The sequence below is a fragment of the Gadus chalcogrammus genome, chromosome 12 (assembly GCF_026213295.1).
Source record: "Gadus chalcogrammus isolate NIFS_2021 chromosome 12, NIFS_Gcha_1.0, whole genome shotgun sequence".
Taxonomy (NCBI): Eukaryota; Metazoa; Chordata; class Actinopteri; order Gadiformes; family Gadidae; genus Gadus; species Gadus chalcogrammus.
In genome coordinates this window covers 5,258,816-5,284,436 of record NC_079423.1, presented here as the reverse complement: position 1 = coordinate 5,284,436, position 25,621 = coordinate 5,258,816, and the positions used below count along the sequence as shown (strand labels likewise).

The 25,621-nt window shown below is 44.2% G+C and overlaps 1 protein-coding gene across 1 annotated transcript; it reads right to left on the bottom strand.

Moving 5' to 3' along the window:
- Window positions 1-3,891: 3,891 nt before the first annotated feature.
- On the bottom strand, window positions 3,892-24,896 carry slc9a7 (solute carrier family 9 member 7). Its single transcript, XM_056603692.1, has 16 exons — window positions 24,502-24,896; window positions 22,328-22,530; window positions 22,128-22,205; window positions 20,144-20,220; window positions 19,501-19,613; window positions 19,046-19,151; window positions 18,598-18,739; window positions 18,181-18,286; window positions 16,252-16,340; window positions 15,518-15,631; window positions 14,876-14,987; window positions 14,417-14,570; window positions 10,880-10,943; window positions 8,703-8,785; window positions 7,279-7,384; window positions 3,892-4,182 (listed from the first exon to the last, which is right to left on the bottom strand). Exons 1-16 carry the CDS (start codon window positions 24,779-24,781, stop codon window positions 3,907-3,909), a joined length of 2,103 nt encoding a protein of 700 aa, XP_056459667.1. The 5' UTR covers window positions 24,782-24,896; the 3' UTR covers window positions 3,892-3,906.
- Between the last annotated feature and the right edge of the window lie 725 nt (window positions 24,897-25,621).

Here is a 25,621-nt window from a genome sequence, read left to right as displayed (position 1 = left end):
ACTAGTGCAGGTTTTGGCAGGAAGACGTGGAATCTAGAGGGTATAAAAGCACCATTCTGTTATAAACTGTATCACTGTGTTGTATTTGTGGTACGACTGTGTTTTGCCATTCAAGAGATTCAGGAGGTTGGCAGCGCTTACACATTGAAGAAGAAGAAATACACAAACACGCCACTGTCTGAGCAAACCTCCCGCCAAAAGTAACAAAAAATGAAAAAGGCCTGACAGTAAGGACAGGAAGGGAACACACATGAGGCACAGCAAGGTTATAATGGAAATTGTTTTAATGGGCATAACATGCAAAACATTGCAGGTAAATCTTGGCAGCCAGCAGCACATTATTTACACGTAGCTACATCTCATGTTTCCATCCACATACAGCATTTACCGAGAGCTAACAAGGACTTCACACCTATAGCGCTGGCCTCCTGAAGAAGGTTGATTTCACACACAAAAGGTTATTATTTTCAAACGCCACAGACGTCCTCTCAACGTTTGTGAGGTAAAGTGCCAAACGCCACTATAATCTAAACATGTCAACGTCAATAAAGTGCTCCTGTATCTTAAACAAGGACAACGACTCACGCCTCGATGTTGTGGGCGTATCATACATGTTTTCTCTGATACTTTTTTGTCTTATTGTTATTTTCTAAAACACACTGGCCGATTCAACACGCATAGTGGAAAAATAGTACGCCTCCAAATAATACAGGTTTCCTTTTTCGGTTTCTCCGATTCTCAAAATAGAAACTGTAATACTTCATGTTTTTTAACAGGTGGCCATAATGGCACTAACTTTCTTGCATGAGCATCATCAGAGGCAAAAAGATGGTAACTGGTGGGGTATATATCAAATAATCCAAGCCTTATAACGGCTTGTCTACACGAAAGGCTAAATACAGGCGTATGCTTACAGCGAGCCGCAGGCTACAATTCTAAAAGTACTGAATCCGACTTCTAGAAGCTTCTGTGACCACTTGTTCCCTACCCGTGGTGAGTGTGTGTACAAGTCTCTGGTCTGTACAGCTGTGGAATGCATCACTTCGCCCCCCAGTGGGTAGTTAGTTATAAAACGTGGAGTACTCCCCTTTCACACATGCTAAATGAACTAAAAACAACATGCTGTGCATTTTGTCAACGAAGGAAGTGGTTGGTTACCCTCTTTTTGTTCTTTAGGCTACTTTAAGACATACATACAAGTATGTCCGACGGATAAGAGATGTGAAGTAGGCTACTGTGGGATTGCTCTTGAATCACAACCAAACACATGCTGAAATCCCAGCAGGCCAAGGTTTCTTGTGACATACCGAGCAGTGGCAGCTTTAAACTATCCTGCAAATTTATAGCGAGAATAAGCAATACCACTCGTATTTAATATGATCTCCTCTTAAAGGAATTTTTAAGTGCTTCACAAAAACAATGAGAATATAAGTTGGGCAGTTTCCCCCCCATTACTTCTGTATAAGCTAATGGTTAGAGAAATGTACCGGCTTGCTGGAAATAATGTCTGTGAGGAATGTCTTACTGGAATAGAGTAAATGTATAGGGTGTGTTTAGACAGAGAATCTGATCCTAACATTGGAAATCATAGTCTACTGTTATGACTAATAACTCATCTTCTGCATGAAGAAACGCCTTAATAATACTCCTTTGGTTATAAGTTGTTGTTCCATATTCCTATAACCATAGTTTATGTTAGTAAAATGGCATGTTCAGGGTATGAAATCATAGCCTGTAGGCCTACCATCTGGTGCTATTGAACGCTTGCCTTGATGTCAGTCTCAAAACCATTGCTTCTGTTGAAAGAAAATATGAAAATGATAATAAGAAATTCAGTTAAAAAAAATGTTTGGATGGAGACAATTTTCTGTGGTAGAATGTCCAAAATAACAAGAAAGAACTTTGCAGCATTCATTCATGAGAAATCCTCCATTTGTCTATATATTTTCACGGTGAAAGGCTTTCGCATAAACACAGAGTTGTGTGTCTGTCCACCATGTTATTAAGTCATTCATGCCCTGGGGCAAATACTTCTATAAATGTAGGTTATAGTAATTCATATTTATTTATATATCCATCCTTTTTTTTCTGTACAAAACCATTTCAGTTGATATTTCTGCTGAAAGGGACCAAAACCACACCAGTCAATTTAAATGAATTGAAACCCTAACAGATGTACTGAAACGGTTTTAAATTATTTGCTTTCTTTTGGGTGTTTTTTTTCTTGCAGTATCCTCTAAAATTAATGGTTTCGTACATATAAGGGGATATGATACAATTCTCAACCAGAGAGAATAGATGCACACTTTAGATTTAACAAGGCTCTTTATATCGAGGTTTCAGCATTCGTCAGCAAAGCCATTTCTGGCTTAAAGGATGACCTGTTTACCAGTCTGAGTTTTAGGTCATTCAGGGAGAATGGTGAATGCTACTGTACAAAGTTATGATATCAGCATTTTCATTCGATTTTTTTTTTTTTCATTTTTGGATTTGGATCCCTTGCTGTTTAACAGTGGTACTATCACATTCATTTCATAAAATGATGCCCGATCTTAGTTTTGATAACTTTGCATTTATATACATTGATCAGAATAAATACCACTCTTTAGTATGTCAGGTATCAAAAAACCTCTTACAAAATAATAAAGTCAGTGGCTGGGGGATTTTTGTTCAAATCGGTAAATCAGTGAAACCAAAAGGGGGGGGATCAAACCACAAGATTCATTCCGAAAAAAAGATAAAAACATTGAATCAAAGCATAAGGACAAAGACTGCATAGTGTTTATGAAAAGCTATCGCCTATGGCAACAAGAGAAGCATTAAAAGACGATTGTACCGTGAGCGAAGAGAAAGAAGAGCATTGTATTAGCATGCCAGCGCGCCTTAGCCCAGCTAATTTCATCCAGCAGAGCATTGTGACGCTAACTAGCGTGCCAGACTTTATCCTGCTCCCTCCTTGGCCCCAGTATTCTACCACTGCTGTCCGGACGGAGGGCTTACAGATAGTTTCATATATACACGCTTGGTCTCTGAGGCATTCTCACAAGGCAATTTGCTACAAAATGAGAATTACGTAACTTCTCGATTGAGAAGACCAGCGTGTGTGTAGATTCACAACATGATTCCCATGCTGTTTGAACGTTTGTGTGTTTAGATTCAGAACACCGAGATAGCAGATCTGGATGCAACCAGCGGTCATGAATGGTTTCTCCAGCTCTGGCACATGACAAAGGATGGGAAGAGGCGGTGTCTTCTTTTCACATTTAAAACTCGTATCGAAACAGACAAAAGAATATGAAAGTGCAGAGATGTATTCTCTCTTGAAAGTAGATTGTTCCTCAATAACTGCAATGTGCATTTTCACACCCTTTTTACGCAAGAATGTGCAAAAAATAAATAAAAGAAGAACCAGCTAAATGAAATCACAGTATAACAGCAGAGTGTTTGTGTTCCGGTCTTCCGTTTCCAAGGGAACGACTAAAACTTCCCATTAAAGTTCTGCTCCGGATTCCCCGGGCTTGGGTCCCTTGACCAACACGTCCCAGATCCCAGTCGACAACACAATCCGATCACTTCATTCGATCGATTATTTGAATCGCTTTATGGATTTGATGCTTTCCTTTTGATCACATCTCTTCATCCGTTCAGATGATCTCATCCGAACTTTCAATTTAACAGAATCCTCCACGTAATCGGATACTTTGTTATCCGATATCCTTCTCTTTTCTGCACGTCCAGACCTTTTTTTTCAAGGGTTTCAAGGGCTTCGCCAGGTTGCAGTCAAGCATGGAGGTGGACATGGGTGGGGTCAGGGTGGGGTTGTGTGTGCGTTCAAAGTGGAGCAGGGAGGTAGGGCAGGGGTCAGAGGTCGACAGGCAGGAGGCGGGGGGGATGGGGGGAGGGGGGTCAGATGGGGTCCTCGATGGGGAAGACGAGACGCGTGCCGTGGCTCAGCAGGTCCTGCTCCCGGGAGTCCAGCTCCCGCTCCAGCGCCTCCTCCGACGTGCTGCCGCTGCGCTTCCCATTGGTGCTCCAGCTGGAAGCCCCGCCCCCTCCCACCCCCGAGGCCCCGCCCCCCGACGCCCCGTTGAGCGCGGTGACGGCCGTGTCGCCGTAGGACAGGCTGAGGTCTCCGTCCGTCAGGATCACGTCAGAGTCGTTGGACCTCAGCTGCTCGTGGTCCTAGAAAAACAGAGGCACCAAAGCACAAAGGATTATGGGTAATGAGACGCATGTGAAAAAGGGCACCTATTTTACCCCCTGGGTGTGATGTTGTGATTGATAGACCAACCACACAGCCTTCCAGCTGGGAAAGCCTCCGAGGTAGTTTGGTAGGCTGGTCTATCCATCAATAATTTGTGGTGTCGCCAACGAGAAAGCTTTAGAATGGATTGTAATGGCTAATCAACATCTCACATGTTGGTCACAAAGGAGCCCTTTAAAATGCCTACGCCAAGATGCGTCGTTAACACAATTGCAATTGCAAAACAAATAAACCCACAAGCAAGCAAACAAGGAACATAGAGGGCCACTGTAAGGAATACAAAAGAGAGCGTGTCTCGGTGTCCCCATGATATGACCACCACGCTTTAACTATAACAGCATGGGACACACAAAAGTGCGTTACTAATGTTATTTCTAAAGAGAACACACACATAACCCATGATGCCGAAATGGTTTCAGGGGGGAAAGAAAACAATAAAATTCATTAAAACAAAATGAATCCGTTTCAGATCATTACACTTACATGCAGTCATTTAGCAGCTGATGCTTTTATTCAAAGCGACTTACAAATGAGGCTGAGAACAATCAAAGCATATCTAAAGGCGCTGCAAAAATGTACAAAGCCGTACAACAGTGTACAGGCGAGTAAAGGAATCATAGAGGCAAGGGTAGTCATTTGTTTGAATGTTTTTAAAATCAGGGCAATGAACCAGAGCTCTGGAGCAGGTTAAAGTTTGAAGGAGTGTGGATGAGTTCACTTTGAACCAGACCTCTGGAGAAGGTTAGAGTCTGAAGGAGTGGATTCTCTAAAGCAGGTTAAGCTCTATATCCATGACAAGCTCCAAGAGCTCAGGATGTGTGTTGCAATTCATTCCCTATGTGACGAGAATCATAGGTCAAAGGTATCCATTTATGAGTCGCCCGGAGTATAATATTTTCAGACTAGACTCTTGACCTTTCAGTGATTTTCGGGGCCAACCAATCATATTCCAGCCCCTTCGGGTCCATGAAATCAAAGCACGCATGCATCCATACAAACATACAAACATACGTGTGCCAGACACGTACTCTACTGCCAGACAGCAATAGAAAACCAAAAAAACAAGGAAGGAAAACGAATAGCTTGCATTTCAGCATATCCTGCCCTATTTATCTTGCGATTGCGTCAGGGTCCCTCTAGCATACTGCCAACAGTGCAATTCAGCCCAGCTTAGACATGCTGGAGTGCAGGCCCACGCTCTTCATCGCCATGGGGCGAAAGAGTTGGAAGGAACGTGCGTGACTTCACTCCTATGAATCAGAGCTCTAGCTCAGTCATGTGGGGTTGGGCGGGCACCGATGGAGAGAGGAATGAACAGAAGATGGTGAGGGAGCCTAACTGGGGTTGAGGGCTGGGCCAGGGGCTGGGGTTGAGGGCTGGGCCAGGGGCTGGTTAGGGGGGCTGGGCCAGGGGCTGGTTAGGGGGGCTGGGCCAGAAGCTGGCGTGGAGAGGGGCTGAGTAAGGAGATGGCGAGGTGGGCTGGGTCAGGAGATGGTGTTGAGTGCTCAGTCAGGAGATGGGGAGGAGGGCTGGGCCCTAGCAGGGATTATGCTGCCAGACAGATCTCTGAGGGTAATCCAGATTACGCAACACATCCGCTGTGAAACCCTTTCACATCAACGCTGAACGGGAGAGCCTCCTTGTTTTAATGTTGATTAAAAATATCCAGGGTTCACTTTAACGAAATAAGAGTGTCATTATGTGCTTCACCGCATTCATGGATTTTTGCTGGTAGTGCACTTGGTATAACATTACATTACTTTAAACACTTTATTGTAGTTCTTGTCGTTATTATGACCTATTTTCAGTTAATGTTGTTGTTCAAGACAACCTTAACCATGTTATCTATAGGCTCAACATTGCATCGTTTCTGTGTTAACAGAAGATAACAACGATTGCTGTGGACACACATCCTGCACCATTTCAATTTTTGGCGTAATACTTCTTAAGGAACAATTCAATCATAAAAAATAAAAAAGAGCAGACTCTCAAGTGAACCCAATGTTCGGCCACAATGAAGCGCTCCCATCGCTCGGTTCTAGTGGGCTTTGTTGGTGATGAAACCATGAGAACAGCGGAACGGAGCGGGACCCAGTCGCCCCTCCCCACGTGACCGTGGCTCCTCTTCTGGGAAAAAAAGGAGGGTGTCAAAGGGACCCCCAGTGTGACCGCTCGGTGAAAGACTGTTCTCTCTCTCTGGCGATGGAGGAGGGTGTGCCAGCAGCCACTGTCTCCAAGCTCAGCGCTAAAACATGTGCCCTGGGAAGAAAAGAGCTTTTGTCTTAAGTTTCTATATTCAGATCTCTCTCTCTCTCTCTCTCTCTCTCTCTCTCTCTCTCTCTCTCTCTCTCTCTCTCTCTCTCTCTCTCTCTCTCTCTCTCTCTCTCTCTCTCTCTCTCTCTCTCTCTCTCTCTCTCTCTCTCTCTCTATTCATGAAAGCGATGCAAGTAAACGCTAACAGCTGAACACTATACTCTTAAAAAGCTATTTGAGACGTACAGAAATGTGGGGACAAAGATTTGTTCTATAAAAGCTTACAATGAAACAGTGCTGAATAAAAGCTGGATGAAACAGAACCAGGCGACCCTAGGTTCTACTGCATTTGTGTCCCACAACATTCTCAATCAGCCTATACGAGTTCAAAACACAATTGATACTCAACACAACCCCAATGTGAAATTAAAATAGGAACTAGGAAAAGTCGACTCGGATTCTATTCAATGCCTTTTATGCATAAGAAGTGAAGAGGGCTGAATGAGAGATCATTGTCTGAGAAGAAAGTCACTCTTTCAGTAAAGTAGCAAACAGAAACCCATTCTATTGCCTGTTAACACCCGGACATCTCTGTTGGACTCTGTTGAACATCAAATTGACAGGATGTGAGTGGTTGTGCAATTTTGCATGCACACAGGGTTTGACAGGGTTTTGATCAGTGTGGGTGTAGGTGTTGGTGTAGGGTTGTGCGTGCGTGCGTGCGTGCGTGCGTGCGTGTGTGCGTGCGTGCGTGTGTGTACCTGGTAGGCCTGTGGGCTGGTGAGGCAGCGGGCCAGGGGTCCACAGCAGGGGGGCAGGGTGGTGGTGAGGGGGGGCCCGCTGTGGGTCAGGATGGGCTTGAGATAGCTGGGCCATCGTCAAGGAAACCGGGGTGTCCAAATGGAAGGGTCATAAAACCATGGAGTCGTCATAAAACCATGACGACTCATACCATAACCTAGCCATAGCCTAACCGCAACCAACTCACAATGACTACCACTATAACAACCTAACTAACCAAACCAGGTTAACCAAACCATAACCAACCCACTATGACTACAAATAGAACAACCTCACTGACCAAACCATGACCAAAACATAACTAAACCATGATGACCAAAAGTGTAACAACCTAATCTCTAGTGCACAATAACACACATCATACTAAGGAAATGTATTGACCAGCCAAAAACAAAGTATTGATTAAATGGGTGATTGACAGTAAGGTGTAAAGGCGCAGGCGTCCATTCTTCCAAATCGCCCTCTCTCGCATTGACCTCCTCTCTTTAATCTAAAAGGTGTGACGTGGTCAGCTAGTCAACACTTGTAGGGGCAGGGTTAACAGATAAATATTATCACATGCCTCCACATTCTGCATCTCTACCTTTTTATTAGCACTACCACTGCTTGGGTCAAGTGCAAAACCACACCACGCAAAAGACAGTTACCTGTGAAGCTTTGCATTTGCATAAACTGGTTTCCAGTTTAGTAGGTCAACTGATTTCTTCAGTTCACAGTGAGTATAATGTAACTATGCTCTTTTATCTCAACTATACTGTAACTTTAGTAAAGTTAGATTCTATTGCTATATTCCATAACTATGGTATACTGTAACTTTGTTCACCAGCGTCATGCAGGAGTTGCTATAACAACAGTCCCTAGGGTCCTCCAACACAACAAGCAGCTTCTCAGGGAGCCGGAGGCTCTCTGTGTGTGTGTGTGTGTGTGTGTGTGTGTGTGTGTGTGTGTGTGTGTGTGTGTGTGTGTGTGTGTGTGTGTGTGTGTGTGTGTGTGTGTGTGTGTGTGTGTGTGTGTGTGTGTGTGTGTTATACTTTTCTATAATCAGCTTTAATCAGCTAATCCCAATGGACTCAACACCCAACGATTATTTGAGGTTATTTTTAATATGAATGAGTGGAGACAGTTGTCGTCATTCACTCTGTACACCATGCGGGTTTAATGTTAGGAGCCATCAATTTTAGCATCATCTACCTATCCCTCGATATATCCCTCTATCCATCTATGTATCAATAAATACACACTTATGAAACATACACCACGGTAATATTCAGTAACAATAACAACCACAATAGATGGCTAGCTGAACATGCATGATTATAGTAAAGGAAAGAAATAACGAGTCCTTTTTTCTACGGGATTGAAAAGCCGGTGTGAGGAAGGATACTTGTGGTCGAAGGAGTACCACAGCCGGAAGAGCCAAGCACTTTCCTGCCTGGTCTTGCTGCGGCCCTCGGCCTGTGCTCCCTCCTGGGGAACAACAAGACAGAAAACACATTGTTAGATAGCTCCACTTCAAGAGAGGGATGGTCCACTCATCCAGCTTCAATAGAGAGGCTTTCAGATACCTCAGCCTCAATAGAACATGAAAATAGACGGAGATACTGTTAAGTATGTCTGCTTTACGATAGAGATTAAATACAGAGCCATTCTCTTAGATTACTTTAGCTTCAAGAGAAGATAAAGAGCGACAATGAGAACAAAGCGACATAGTTTAATACATCAGCTAAACAGAGAAATATTGACATTCCTTAGCAAAAAAGATAACAGCAATTCTTGTCATATTTGTCTTTCTTCTCTTTACATCCCAACCTTAATTAATAAATCAAACGCAGATAAAAACCTTTACTTTACCTCTGATAAAAGAGAGATAAGTATCTGGTATGTGACAGGTAATAAGTCGATGAGCAAGTCATATGTTTTTTGGTGAGTAGCTTTGGAAAGGCCTGAAGGGAGGGATGGGATTTTGTCGGTTTTATGTGTTCAAAATCTAGTTTAGTCTTGCAAGTTTCTCCACTATGCCAACCCTAGCTTTAAATATATCTGCTGTAAGAGAGAGGTGGTCAAATATCTCAGCAAATATCTCCATCTCAAAGACCACATGAAAACATGCAGAACAAGATGAGGTAGAATCCTATATCAGCTACAGAGAATATGAAATCGTCAAATATCTCTTTGAAGACAACATAAATATACAGGGAGAATGTTGACATGACATGAAATACTGTTAGATATGTCAGATTAAATGAGGACATACGTCTACTCTTAAAGGCAAAATAAAAGTTTGCACACTGAAAGAGGTTAGCAAACATCTCAGCTTCATGGTCAAATGTGGTCATAGATCTCTTTTTCCAGACACAACACAACATTCAGACACAATCTGGCATCCACAATGTGCCGGGACTCTATAGTGTGACACGGTTGAAGGTCAAACAGGAAACCAGGACAGGGGAAGACATCAAACGTAAAGCGGATGGGATTTAGCCTGCGTAATGATCGGGGAAGCCTAACCCTAACCCTAACCCTAACCCTAACCCTCACCCAAACTACTGTTACAGTTGGTTGTAAAGTAACCCCTAGCCGCTCACAATAACACTTTTGGCAAAGAGAAGATGATTATGTTAAATAATGAAACATTTCCTTTCAGACGTGCGTCTACACCGTGCCCAAGGACCCTGATTCACCAGGAAGGAAGTGTTTGTCTGGACAATACGGCCGGTGGCCGCACCGGACCACCCAGGTGTTGACGTGTTGGCTGAGAAGCCTATCATTAGCGTAAATAAAACAGGATAGAGATGGCGCCAAGAAGACATCCCCGCACCTAGGAGGCTTTCAGAGGCTTCCAGCGGGCTAATCCTAATTTCTTGTTTAGTTTTGAGGTAAACAAGCATTACTCATGCCACCCGCTGAAAATACCCACCAACACACCCACCCCATAACCCACAGCCACACAAAGTCACTTTGGTCCCAGACCCTAATAGTTAACTCAAGTATGGATGGCTGAGTTAAGTAAGTAAGTATGGTCGCATGAAGCTACTTTTTCCAAGTTTCCTTCGGTCTGTTCCCTGACGGGGCAGAATAACTTCCATGTTTCACTTCTGTCAGCACACGTCTGTAACTGGCATTTGATTGACGATGAGGCCAAAACTAGAAACTACCGCAGGGTACACACAACCTAACACATACCAAAAGACATCATCAACACAGTACTTAACACACCACCAAATTCAACGCAACAAAGTAAACCAGCATTTCCACTACCAAACACAATACGTGTTTGGTAGTGGATATTAACAGAACTGATGCGCTATTGTTGCAAATTATTCATAAGCTCTGTAGTATTTGTATAAGTAAAGTTGTATATTATTTGACCGCATTTGTACATGTATTATATGTCCGTTCTGTACTTTGCATGTGTATAGTTGTATATTATTCATCCGTTCTGTAGTATTTGTATACGTATAGTTTGATATTACTCGTCCTTTCTGAAGTATATGTTTAGTTGGATATTATTCGTCTGTTCTGTAGTATTTGTATATGAAGAATATCCTTATAACTTCTTACCCCTTGGAGGACCAGGAAGTTGTCTACTGACTGCTGGAGATCTTGATCTGGATCAACTCCCACCCTGCACACAAAACAGAACCACATAGTGGGATTTTAGCCAGAACCCAGATTATTAACAGCACATGCAGTTAAGGAACTCTAATAACAACCAATCCAAAAGCCCTGAAGAATACATCCGAGTTCCTTGTATGCACGCTCACACACAAATCAAGCAAGATAAAGCTAAAACAGTTTGACAGAATGTGAACACGAATGACTTGGAAGGGAAAACTGCAGGCCAAGCCATAAGCTATTATTTATTATTATCATAGTAATGCTTAGTATCAGTTATCATTATTGCTGAGAAGGACATAATGCCTCATAATGTTTTGCAAAGTAAACACGGTCTCATTCTGAAGGACGTACTTATTCAGTATACAAACTAATCATAGCCATAGTATCACAAACCCAAAGACCTTACTGTGGCTATAATTATCTTTTATTTGGGAGTGCTTGTTTTAGAATCATCTGTATTTTGAAGTACTTGGCATCATTACCTCAAACCAGTATGTGTCAGTATGTCAGTATGTCCAAACAATTTATATAGAGACTATCTAATTTCGTAGTTCTGGAACAGCTATAACCGAGTCTCAGACATAATGAGTTCTCCCTCTCCACTCCTCTCGCTTGCACCTGCTTAATTCTTCTGTCTTTCTTTCTTCACTTTCTATTTCTCCACTCTTTCTATTTTCTGTCTTTCCGCTCTCTAAACTTCTCTCACTCTCTCTTTATTCTCACCTTCTCCCTTTCTCTTCATCTCCCCCCTTTTGTCTCCCTCTCCCTTTTCTCCGGGCGCTCCGCATGCAGGTTTCACAAGGAGAGGAAATAAAAGCAGGAAAAAAGAACCCCCCCACCTCCCCCCTTTCTCCCCGTGTCCCGGCATCCACTCCCCTCCTCCTCTTCACTCCCCCCTAGGGGCCCGGGGGCTTGTGTAAGAACCTTGTGTTGGAGACTGTGCGGAGGAGGTGGTGTGATCCAGCGAAGCTGTGTTGTCAGGACTTGTGTCGTGTGGTTGTGTTGTGTTGTGTAGTTGTGTTGTGCGGAGGTTGGGCAGCGGCAGTACGGATGAAACAAGAATACCGCTGGTGGGCGGCCGATAGGAGGAAGGGTCTTGGAGGAAGGAGGTGAGAGCCAACACCGGGAGGAGCGTGACACAGGAGCACAGGTCACCTCCTTCCCCTTCCTCCTCCTCCTCCAAAACCCCTCCTACACCTTCCCGCCAGCTTCACTTCCTTCACCTCCTCCCCGCCCCCCTTCCATCTCAACCTCCATGCACAACGCCTCCGCCTCTTCAGCCTTTTCATCTCATCCTGCCTTCCATCTCCTCCTCCACCGCCTCCTCTCCCCTGCCATCTTCCCCAGCTCAGAATCATGCTTTCCTTTACATCTTTCCCAGCTCCAAATCCTGATTTTGTATTGGTTGAGTAAGGGTGACATCCTCACAAGACCGTTTTAGTCGTAGAGAATTTTAATGGACAATACCGGACTGATCAAACCAATCCTAGCAGTCCCTCCTGGCTCCACTAAGACAACCGTTGACAATTTCATTTGGCTGAATGATTACGATTTTCCAATCCTGCCGAAGAGCATTCATGCTCATGCTAAATGATTGAGCTCAATGCTCAAGCTCAATGCTTGAGCTAATGTTAGCCATAGCTCAAACCGGCAGAAGTTCAAGAGCCTCTAGTTCCGTTCTTGGCAATAATGCTGTCGTCAGCTTCCTCTGAATAAAGCCCCACAAGTGTAACAAATCAAGTAACAAGTCTAACACGGCTGCCACTAGTTGAGGCTCCCACTACAAAAGGTGCTACTGTTGTTTAATTTCATGGTGAGGGCCCACGCACGTAAATGTTGAATGTCATGTCACATTATTTAGAGCAACGCAACGGTCAAACTGTGCTGGGCCTGACGAGGCCCTGTTGAGAGATGAGGCTTGCAAAAAGAAGAACAGTTATATTAATATATAAAGTAATGAAACACTGGAAACTCACTGCTTACTTAGTAGAAAGCAACAGGAAGAAGCCATACTCACAGCAATCTCCACAATAGAAATGGCAATGAATATTTCTGATACTAATTTGGATGTTAAAAATGTATGACAATGATTGCCATAATGTAAAACCAGGATAAACCAGGATTAAAAAAAAGTACATTTATGTTAAATATTATACATTCTGATAATAACAAAATAACAATATCTATAATGGTTTAGTGTCTTTACATTTTTATATTTTAATTCTTTTTAATTCTTATTACAGTACTGTACTTTCTACTGTGACGCTCCCAATATCCTGTCTGGAATGAATATAGGAATCATATTGCATCTGTCCTTCTAGCCGACCCCAACACAGTTGGCATGACACATGAAACCCCTAATCTCTGAGGTTTAACATGTCTAACACCATGTCGTTCAGCTGATGACCAGGGCCCAGGCCGCTGTCCAACTGGGACGGCCCTGTTGGAGTGTCCTAGTAACCAAGGCTAGAACAGGTTTATATGCAAAGGTTCGAGGTAAAATCAACAGAATGCAGGCAAGCAGAATAGCTGCAGCTTTGTACTGGGTCGCTGTGCCAGTGTCAGGCCGGTCGACACCATTCGCGTTCAGACTGTATTCTGCTTGATCTAATGGACATCAGCACTTAATACCCAAGCTGTGTACAAACATATAATTGTCCTACCAAAGCACTAACATCTACGGAGAGATGGGTAAAGACTAGCTTGACTCTTTCTATGGCCCTGTTTTCCGGGAAATAGTTTGACCATTACCAATTATTTTTACTAAAGTTCGGTAATGCTTACGGCTCTCTATCTAGTTATTATCTACATTTCTACTATTTGTGTATTGTCATTATTGTGTATAGTCATATTTCATATTTATTTTGAGTTATTTATTCCATGCAAAAGTCTTTTCTGGACTGATCTGAGGCTAGCTGTGATTTTGACAGTTCAAGAGATTAGCCAGCCAGCCAGGAAGCACGGAACTCTGGCGCCCTCTCCTGGACAATTTCTATCGACTGTTGACGTCAATAGAATGCAACCGTTAGTTTTTGCATGAATTCTTGTGTATGCTAGCATGCATACACGTGTGACGTTATCATTCTGCATTTACATCGAGGTCCATTATTTAAATAATTGTTCAACACTTTGAAGTGCCAGCCTGCAGATATTTTTTTGTAACCTGAAATAAATCAAATCAGAAATATCTAAAATTGTTTTTTTGCCTTGGTCAGCACTGCAGAACAACTTCCTTTATCTCACTGTTGCCAAGCAACACATGTTTACAAACAGAACTCAACTTACATAAAGCTGAATTTGAATATGAGCCCGGGGATTTTGGTTATAATGTGCTTTTAGAAAAATAAACTTAAGGTACTTTGCCAAGAAGGGTAGACAAGAAAAATAACACTACTTTTTGGCAAAAAAAAAAAAATCCTTTATGAAAAAGGGAAGCATAAGAGAACCCTATAAATAGTATGGGATGGTCGTGGTCGCTACCTGATATGGAGTCTGGACAGCATGGGGGTGGTCCCGCCCCCAAACACCCAGACAGTGAAGAAGACGATGAGGAGGGTGGTGGTGAACATCATCTGCCTTGCGTACGTAGCCGTATCCCGGATGGCCAGGGCGAATGCCATCGCCCCTCGCAGGCCTGGAGTAGTATTACATACACAAACTTTAGTTTCATAACCACAATAAACCCACATGGTTATAATCAAATGGCTTGATTATCGCTAGAGACAGGAGGATGGAGAGACAGAGACACAGAGACAGAGAGAGGGAGAAAGAGAGATAGAGAACGAGGAAGACAGCGATAGAGAGAGGAAGAGAGACAATCATGAAAAAGGAGGAAGGGGAGGGCAAGTCAAAGAAAGACGGAAAAAGATCCCCAAGACAAGAGAGAAAGAGAACTTCTACTTTCGTTGTGACCGACAGACATGTGTAACTTCCCCCTACCTGAGAACATCATCATGTGCTGGAAGTTCCCCGTGATCTTGTGGCGACGGCCGAGGTTGAGCATGAAGGTGAGAGGGTAGATGTTGCACGCTCGCCCGATGAAGATGGCAATCTGTCCCGCAGAGTGAAGGACACTCATCACACAAGTCTGACTCTTATACTAAGCTAAAGAACTACACTACATATAACATGCTAGAAACACAGAAAATAGGAAAGACTGTTCATTGAAGGGATGGAACTGACATCTATAATTGTGGCGTGCATATGATTAACATGTCGTTATTTTGCTGTTATTTAATGTATGGCCCCTCGCCTGCCCTCCTAGGCATCCTTGGAAGAAGGAAGATTCCTTCATTATGTTCCTAAAGTTATATTTTTATAAGGTGTAGTGCAGTGCCATTTGGGCCTGTGAACCCTCTTTAGCTGCAGTTATAATTATTGGTTCCACAAATTTCGGAATTTGCAGGCGCTTTCATCCAAAGCAAACTAGAGCACTGTTTGTTAATACACAGTTAATTTAGGTGCAGGATGGGCTTAGGGACCATCTTGCTCTGGGATGCCACAGGTTGTGGGCATCAAGGATCAATCTCAGTTCCTCATGGCTGAGACCCAACACATACTAGACTATCCAAGTAAGGATACAAAGGCTCCAGCAATGAAGATGGGGCTGAAGACGTGGTTCTGGAAGGTGAACAGAGCCAGGCCCATGTAGGAGAAGATGAAGTTCTCAGCCAGGAAGTGGAGAACTTCAAACAGCTGTGGAAGACACACAAACAGACACACAGAGATCTTATTCAACACAGTATTCAATAAAACAAATCTGTAAAACGAACACCCAGACTTGGAGCATAATGTTTAACCTTTGCATCTGCCTTTCTAATGACCTGGAAACTAGCAAAATAAAACCAGAGACGAAATGTCGAACGACGTTGAACCAAAAAAAACGAAAACCCTATTTTTGCTGCGATTCTCCAATTTGCTGTCTGGGATAATTAAGTAATGATATCTCATCTGTCCTGATAACTGACCCCAACATAGTTGGCAAGACACATGTAACCCCTAATGAGATGTATCATGTACCATGTATTGCATCTGAAGACCAGGCCAGTGTCTGGCCTGCTGGCAATCTAGCAAAATTAAACTAAGACTTCTACACTGTCTAGACTTCGGACCTGCCATTTTGAGGGATGATAACTTGAGCTGAGAGCTGAGGACGGGGAACAACAATGACAAAACATGAAATCATGTTTTCTTTTAATACTGTTCAAAACTACAGGTGAAATAATCACTGATGAATTCCATGAGCATGGTTTAAAGCGCAGATTGGTCACCAATACAAAATATTACAAATGAAGATGTAAAGACCAAAAAAATACCTGCTTGGTGCGCTTGGTGGACTCCTCAGACAGGTTGTTGTACGTGTAGTGAGCTTGTGTGATTCCACAGAACAGAACCGCCACCACCCCTGGATACCATAACACACAAAGAGGACATGAACATGTACAATCACAAACAATAACCAATAGGGGCAAAGCAATTAACCACCAGGTGTCCTCAAAACCAATATGTGACCTGGATCCAACCAACAGATGACCAGTATAGGACCTATAGGGGACAATATAATGACCGACAGGTGTCCAAAATAAACGACGAGTTATAAACAATAGGAAATCACCACATGTCTAACAGATAATCCACAGGTGACCTACAGATGGACAACAGGTGAGGAACAGGTTATCAACAGGTGACCAACAGCTGGCCAACAGGTGACCTACAGATGGACAACAGCGGACCAACAGCTTACCGACAGCTGACCAACAGCTTACCGACAGCTGACCAACAGCTGATCGACAGGTGACCAACAGGTGACCAACAGGGGACCAATGTGATGGAAAATCGACGTGTTACGTTTTTCTTTATGAACGTATCAAAAAGGAACTGTCTGTTTATTCCCCTGATAGGTGAAAGGTCACATCCAGTTATTTCATTTTTGTATTTTCATCTTTTTTTGTTGACTATTCCGTGTATGATCTTGCCACCCTGTTATTCTGCAGGGTCGTCTAAAATGTAAATCTTAGTGTTTCACGTGATGTAATCTGGTTTCACATTCTGTTTCCGTGTTGTCTGTAGTTCGGTTTGGGCCTGTTTTCCTTCACCCCCTGGGGAGCGCAGAGAAGCAAAAGATGATAAGGAACAGCCTCAACCACCTTCTCAACCTCTTAAGGAACTACAATCAATAGATTAACATCGAGGTACCAAAGGCTTTTGGTTTATTGGGGGCCAACTGCCCTCAAGGATCCGATCTAACTGTATAAAAGCTCCTGACTTTAGCTACTCAGCGGACTTCTCAGAGAGTACCTTTAGAGTATGAAGTAAGACGCAGAGCGAACTCCCATCTGAGACCTCAGATTATTGTAGTGTATGCCTGTTATGTTGTTTGTTGATGCATTTTGTGATGTATCTTTGTTCGTACTTTTATTACAAATATATATCGACCAATTTGTCTACAAGTATTGTGTGCTTTTTGCATCTGCCTTAGACGCAAACTCTTCTAGAGAAATTGCCACGACACCAACAGCTGGCCAACAGGTGACCAACAGCTGACCAACAGGTGATCAACAGCTGACCAACAGGTGACCAACAGGTGATCAACAGGTGACCAACAGATGGACAACAGGTGAGCAACGGGTTATCAACAGGTAACCAGCAGGTGACCAACAGGTGACCAACAGGTGACCAACAGGTGACCAACAGATGGACAAAAGGGGAGCAACAGGTTATCAACAGGTTACTAACAGGTGAGCAACAGGTAACCAACAGGTAACTAACAGGTGAGCAACAGGTAACCAACAGCTGACAAACAGCTGACCAACAGGAAAATCAACAGGTGACCTATAGACAGACAACAGGTGAGCAACGGGTTATCAACAGGTAACCAGCAGGTGACCAACAGGTGACCAACAGCTGACCAACAGCTGACCAACAGGTGACCGACAGGTAATCAATAGCTGTCTCAACAGGTACCCAACAGGTGAGCAGCAGGCTACCAACAGGTGACCGACATGTGGCCGACTGGAAGCCCTCAGGTGTCCAACAGGGGAACAACAGCTGAGCAACAGGTAACTGATAACAATCATATAACATCAACCAAAACTAGGATTCAGTCAACAGAATACCCCAGCATGTGCTTCGACAGAACCCCCCACGATCTGCAACATGGTTCAAGAATGCAGATTTGAGTCTCCAACCCCAGCCTCCCATCTGCCTCCAGGTAAACCTATGCCCCGGCCCCCTTGGTGACTGACCTGTAAACCCGCAGGCCTCGGCCAATAGGAAGGTGCTCCAGGACATGAGGAAGAAGAGGGCGGTCTCCAGCAGGGGGAAGCAGTGCAGCTTGGTGAACTTGGTGACGTGGGGGTCAGGCGGTTAAAGATAACACGTCTGGTCACATGACCGGCTGGCATTCTAAAACCGACTTTGGCTGAGTATCGGTGTGAGGTTTGAGGTTGAAATTCAACATGATCCTTGCACATATATTACAATTTCCACACTGCTATTCAAAACAAGACACAGTACATCTTTATCAACAACGGTAAGAATGACAGACTGGGTGGAGAAAGTGATTGGCTGAAGGATGATAAAGATCGACTAAGGTACAATGGTGATTGGTTGATCGATAACGATGATAGGCTAAGAGGCAATGGTGATTGGTTAAAGGATATGAGGGCGGTGACAACCCCTGTGACGGCACCCATGGCGAAGGATCCGCTGAAGATTCCGAGGAACACGCCCACCGACTTGAAGAACGCCGCCGCATCGAACATGTGGGTGTTTGCTCCACTGGGCTGATAGGCCATGATGGACCTGAAACCAAACATCTGCTTTTCACCGTTTATCCTTTTCACTGTTTAATGTTTAGTACAATATGAAGTTCCACGAGTTTCAATAACAATGCTAAGGAAATGAAAAAGCATTCAATGGTGTTTCGGTTTTTAGATAAATATATTGTTGCACATTTCCCCTTTTCCAGGCAGATGTGTGGATCCGACGATTCACATCAGTGTAGAGTTTCAACATGTGTTGAAGAGCAGAAGTTCCTGGAAACGGCGGTGCTCATTAGCTGAGGCCAGATGTGGGAACAACAAACGGAAAAGGGGGAACAGGACTCACGAGGAGAGAACAATGGCCACGGCGTCGTTCATGACACTCTCTCCAAACAGCAGAGCGTAGAGGTCCACGTCCACGTGGAGCTCAGTGAAGATGGCCAGCACCGTCACTGCTCGCACAGACACACGGAGAGACAGATGGACCCAGGGTTACACAGGGAGGCGGAGAAAGGAAAGGACAGACAGACGAACAGGGAGAGGGAGCGAAACAGGCACGTAGGGAACCGAAAGAGGATTGGATAGTCAGACAGAAAGAGACAGGTAAAGAGAGAGACAGCCAGGGTAACAGACGAGACAGAGAGACACGACAGTAATTATGGAGTAGAGGTCAAACATTGTGTGTGTGTGTGTGTGTGTGTGTGTGTGTGTGTGTGTGTGTGTGTGTGTGTGTGTGTGTGTGTGTGTGTGTGTGTGTGTGTGTGTGTGTGTGTGTGTGTGTGTGTGTGCGTGTGTGTGTACCTGGGTCTGTAGCGGAGAGGATGGCTCCAAAGAAGAGGCAGTCTGTGTAGTAGAACTTTTCAGACAGCTGGCCCACCATCTGCATCAGCTTCACCACGCCGTACATCAGGTTCCTGGGGTGTGCATCAGAGTCTTCTGATTAGTTGTAGCAGGTTGGATCATACTTTAGATGTTAAATGTGAAATTCTATTACATTATTATTATTATTGTATGAGCTTATTTATCCTGTTGTAGAGCGATTTAATTCTACTCTATTCTATCACCATGGGCAGGAAAGTGTAGTGGACAGCCAAAAGGTTTGGGGTTTGATCTACATATACACATTCTACCTGTAGGTATCTATATAATCCCCCTAACCCCTACTTGCTATTTATTGACCTGTATCTGTGCTCACTGTCTAACCCCCAACTGTTACTTAATAACCTGTATCTATACTCGCTCTCTTACCCCTTACTTAAAGGAATGAATCTATGTTCTCACCGTCTGGAATGGGAAAGTACCTAAACAATCCAGGTCAGTTAGGGTGAGGCCCAGTTGGATGATTAATCTGAGGTTGTTGCTAGATCTAATTCATGATGTACTCAACTCCTAATCCCTACCCGCCTTTTAGCGTAGTCAAGCAGAAGACCTTAAGTAACCTTACCCAATAACGAAGCACGAGATGGCCGTACCCAGGAAGGCATAGGTTATGATGGAGCCCAGGTTCCTGAAGAAATGCCTCTGGAAGCATAGACAAGAAGCCACATGCATGTTTTGTATCACAAATACCACCGTGAAACAGATGTCTACGATTACATTAAAAATAATGATCGCAGCCTGGGCAGCAATGAGCCAGAAGGATACAAACTCCTCCTTAATGACCTGCATGTCATTGATCTACATCCACTGTGGGTCTCTTTGGATAAAACCATCTGCTAAATGACTGAATAGTTAAATAGGTAGGACTGTTTTACTATTTAATCCAAGTCTTGTTACTAATTAAGGGGCAAGATGTTCTCATTTTTAAAAGCAGAGCATTCCAGACCACAGGGCAGATTGGATGATGATTCAACATAACAGACTATTTACATATTCACGTCGACATCAACATCCACTATCTCTCAAGAAACTACAGTAAGCACCTGCCCAACAAAAGATGAAGATCGCAGAACAAGATAGGAGGGTGAGCGAGAGCGAGAGAGAGAGGGACCAGAGAGAGGAAGTGAAACACAGCTGCTCTCGACTTCCTCTCAAAAGATCCATTTATTTTCAGACAACACTGAACCACTCTCACTGCTCCGGCCAATAGGAGCCCTTCCTCCTTCCTCGCCCCCCCCCCCCCCATCTGTCCAATGAGGCAGCCGTTGGTGACAGCCCATCAAGTGTTCCCCCACCTGGGTTTCACCGCCACGCCACCAGCTCCGGTTGCAAGGCATCGCCTAACTCTAACCCAGGTTAGTGGCCCGTGTTGACAATGTGAAACTTCTCAAATATATACAAATATACAAGAAATGTTAATACTATACTGTCCTACAATATATTATTAATTTCACACCATTAATTTGAACCCAATATAATTTAATGGTCCGTACTTCTATTTTGTACGGGTTTAGTTTCTTAAGGTTGGCTGCTGAAATCGGGCATTGAACCCAGGAGCATTCATCTGAGAGTCACACCCTAGCACCATACTACATTACAGTATATACAATACTACCCTATACTGTACTACAGTTTACTATACTGATTTCTTGATGTCATAGGGCAGTCATACTCAAGTAGCGGCCCGCGGGCCTTTTGTGGCCCGCGGGGTGTCTATTAATGGCCCTCGAGCTGTTTTGAAAAGTTTTTTTAATTATTAAAAAAAAAAAAAAAAAAAAAAAAAAAAAAAAACGTGCTGGGCGCTCTTATTTTGAAACCGCGCGCCGCGATCTCAATACGAGGCTGGGGGTTGCAACGATAAACAGATAGCACTCCAGCCCACAGACCGCTCCAGCCCTCCCAAACTCGAGGCAGACAGTCCATCTCAGCAGCAGTCAAGGCCGATTTAGGGTCGTTTTAGACGCAGAGACGTAAGCACGTAATTTACACAAGGGACTTGTTTTAGACAAGTTTTGATTTACGGTTCCTTTAAGGTTCCTTAAGGATTGCGCGTGTTGCAAGGGGATTCTCCGCCAGAACAGTAGGGGGAGCAACGAACGAATCTGTGGGCGTGGAAGTGGAAATCGCTGGCTTGTTTATATTTATAATTATCATAATTCGTTCTTGTGTTTTCTTCTTCTCCTTCTTCAAAATTCTTCATTCGCTTCTGTCACAGCCTTTTAAAAATGGCGCTATTATGCTGTAAAACCGGAAATGTGACTCCTGAAAGGATGTGGTTAGCTGGCCAATCACAGTCTTTGCGAGCTGCGTAGGGCCGTAGTGTTTCAGTCGCATAGTCAGGAATTTTGGCCGACACACTTAAGCACGTAAGGGGGGATATTTTACCGCGCAAGGGGGGGTTATGTATCTTACGTGCTTACGCGTTACGTCTAAAACAGAGCATATATCGGCCTCAGTCACACGTATACCGACCGGCCCCTTGAGTCACTGAAAAAAAAATTGTGGCCCCTCATCATTTCTACTTGAGTACCCCTGTCATAGGGTATTACCTTTTTCAGGCTGTATCCAGCATGGAAGATGATTGGCGGCAGCAAAATGTTGAAGAATACTTCCGGGTCGAAGGTCACCTGAGAAGAGAACAGAGGTAGCCGGAGATCAAGTCGACGAGTGTTTTGACACTCTCGCCGAGTGTCAAAACATCAACACTTCAAACATTCAGAAAAATACTCCATCGTCATCCCAGCCGCACCTTGCGCAGCATGTCGTTCTGCTCGACGTTGTGGATCTCGCGGGAGTTGATCTCCCCCTTCAGCGTGTACTCAAAGAGCTTCCCGCTGACGTTCAGCAGCAGGGTGCTGCTTGGACCCTCGGTCAGGACGCAGCTGGGGGGCGTCTTGTGGTGGTAGCTGGTGGCCGGGATGCCGTATCGCAGGATCACCCCCACCAGAAGACCTGGGGGGGGGGGGTCGGAGGGCAGTGTGAGAAGACCCCTGATATACTGATAAGGCCCCTGATATAAATCAGTGGGTGGTCCGGTTTGTGGGGAAAAACGAAGGCATTCTGGTTTTGATTGCTGCAGTGAGCTCGGTCAAAACAGTCGAACGGCAAAACAACTCCGATTTTGTTGAAGGTAAATAGAGGCCTTTGATAACATATTTACCACGTAATACAACACACTGGTTTGTATAAGGCATGATAGTAAGAGAGCACTTTTTTTACACACACACACACACACACACACACACACACACACACACACACACACACACACACACACCCACACACAGAGTGTGCACGCCACTTGGGACACCACGGGACGCACGGCCCCTTTCCTCATACTGCCATGATGTTTTTTGTCCTGGCTCTACAGATGGACTGCTGTGACAAGTCCGTACAATGACTGAACAGGGAAACGTATGAAGAGACGTATGAAGAGAGGGACAGAGGATAGTGAGAGAGGGACAGACAAGTGTGGGAGGGATGAACAAGGCAAGAGGGACCATGGAGAAGGAGAGAGGGACAGAGAAGGGAGGGAGGGAAAAAGAGAGAGAGGGAGATGAAACCAGTAAACAGAGAGACAAACGAGAGAGATAGTTGGGTTCCTGGTAAGGCAGCAATCCTTCTCGGAAGACAGGGCATAGCTCTCTGTGTCCTTCAATGCCCCTGCCAGAGGGCGAGCCACAACACAAACACAGTATTTAAAAAACCTCACTCTCACTCTCTCTCCCCCATGCGCACACACACATCTCTCCCCTGTGCCAAGTGTTTGTGTGTGTAATAGGTTGAACATGTTGGTGTACTATTAACAAGCTTTAGGGTAGAGAGTACACAGATGTGATCTGACTATTTAAAAGTATTTCATAGAACACAGTTAGTACCATAGTACTATCTCCTAGTTGATAAAATGTTTCCTGTTTGGAAATCATTTTTGTAAAACATAGTACTCATTCCCTGTGTGTGTGTGTGTGTGTGTGTGTGTGTGTGTGTGTGTGTGTGTGTGTGTGTGTGTGTGTGTGTGTGTGTGTGTGACGAATTACTGAACACAATGAAGATTTCTTCATAGATGTTACCACAGAAAACAGAGGATTTCATTCATATGTTTAGACCTGTAATTAAATGGTATTGTATAGTCAACAATCAACCTATCATGTCTTATATCATGTGTAATCGTCTAAAGCCAATGTGTCGCCTATATTTGATGGAGGGTGGTTCACATCCTTAAAAAGGTACAATCCTAACGTAGGTCACGTGTTGCCACAGTGCGCAGTCTCTGTGTGTGTGTGTGTGTGTGTGTGTGTGTGTGTGTGTGTGTGTGTGTGTGTGTGTGCATAGACATTGCAGCTGTGTGTGTGTGTGTGTGTGTGTGTGTGTGTGTGTGTGTGTGTGTGTGTGTGTGTGTGTGTGTGTGTGTGTGTGTGTGTGTGTGCATAGACATTGCAGCTGTGTGTGTGTGTGTGTGTGTGTGTGTGTGTGTGTGTGTGTGTGTGTGTGTGTGTGTGTGTGTGTGCATAGACATTGCAGCTGTGTGTGTGTGTGTGTGTGTGTGTGTGTGTGTGTGTGTGTGTGTGTGTGTGTGTGTGGACCAGGCATATAATTATGAACCACTAAGTATTCTGATGTTAGGGGATTTTTAGCGGGATCATGCATGCAATGATGGGAAGCCCCCGATGCCACTCGAGCGAGGCACACAAATAACGCACGTTCTAGAAATTACCACTGCCCCGACGCCCACGGGCATCACCAAACTGCGCATCTTTTAGAAAATCTTTAACCCGGGCAGCCAATGGGCATGTTTGGGTTTCGACCGCTTCTGATGCCTGCATTGGCTCCTTGAAGCTTACAATCCTAGGAGAATGTGGCGATTAGTGGAGGGGTGGAGGATGGGGGGGGGGGGGGGGGGGTGATAAGACGCGTCTGTCTCACCATATATCATTGCCAATCCCGTTTCGTGGAGGAAACGCACTCGCCTGTGCTTGAAAAGCCATATCGTCAGAATGGTTAGGGTCAGCAGTAAGATAAACGTCAGTAAATTTACGCTGTCCTGACGGTGACTTTCTTCGGCTTCTTTATCAGTTGCCAATTCCTCCATTCCCGAGTCCTGGGCACTCAACCTGGTGGCCGCATTCAGCATCAAGAGCAACGCAGGAATCACATTCCTGATATGAAGGACCCTGGTCCACTTCAGTTCTGGTAAAGTGTCCATGGTGCGGGATGCTGCCGGATACTGCCGACTGCTGTTGACCGCCTCTTATGCCGTGTCACTGCGCACGGCAGGAGGTGACTGAGAAAACACTTTAAAGCACGGAATCCCGGTGTAGTTCGACCTCTTAAAGGGACAGTGTCAACTATATGTCGGGGCGTCTTCTTACTGTGTTGCACCGCCCCTCTGGATGGTCAGAAAGCTGTATTGTAATTTTCTTGTAACTAAATATTCTTGTAACTAAATATCTTACGACAATCCACAAATTATGTTTCACTTTTCTACTTTCAGATGTCTGTCAATTTGATGGCAAAATGTATTGACGTTTTTAAAGGAGACCAGGATCCAAATTGCTATTCTAATCATAATTTTATTTTGTCCGGGAATGTAGATGCTTGTTTGAACTGAATTTATGATAAATATTAAGATTTATATAAATGGCTGCATGCGATCTATTACTAAATTAAAAACAAGTATGTCCATAACCATGGTTGGAGGCAGCAAGCAATGAGCAGGCCAATAAAAGAGCAAACGTCAATGGTTTGTCCCACACTGATATGCTGAGGCTGCAGTTTTAAAACGGAAACAGGAATTTGATCATCAGTTTTTGATACTGACGAGTTTGCACAAGTCCTTGCAAGATTTAAGTTATGCGTCCATATGTGAACGGGAAATGATGACCGATCTTTCAACATTTTTCACATTTTTAAATTAAAGTGAACACAACCCATGTGTTTACTTTATGTTAGTACTATGGTCATGTGTATAAATGTTTGTGTGTGTGTGTGTGTGTGTGTGTGTGTGTGTGTGTGTGTGTGTGTGTGTGTGTGTGTGTGTGTGTGT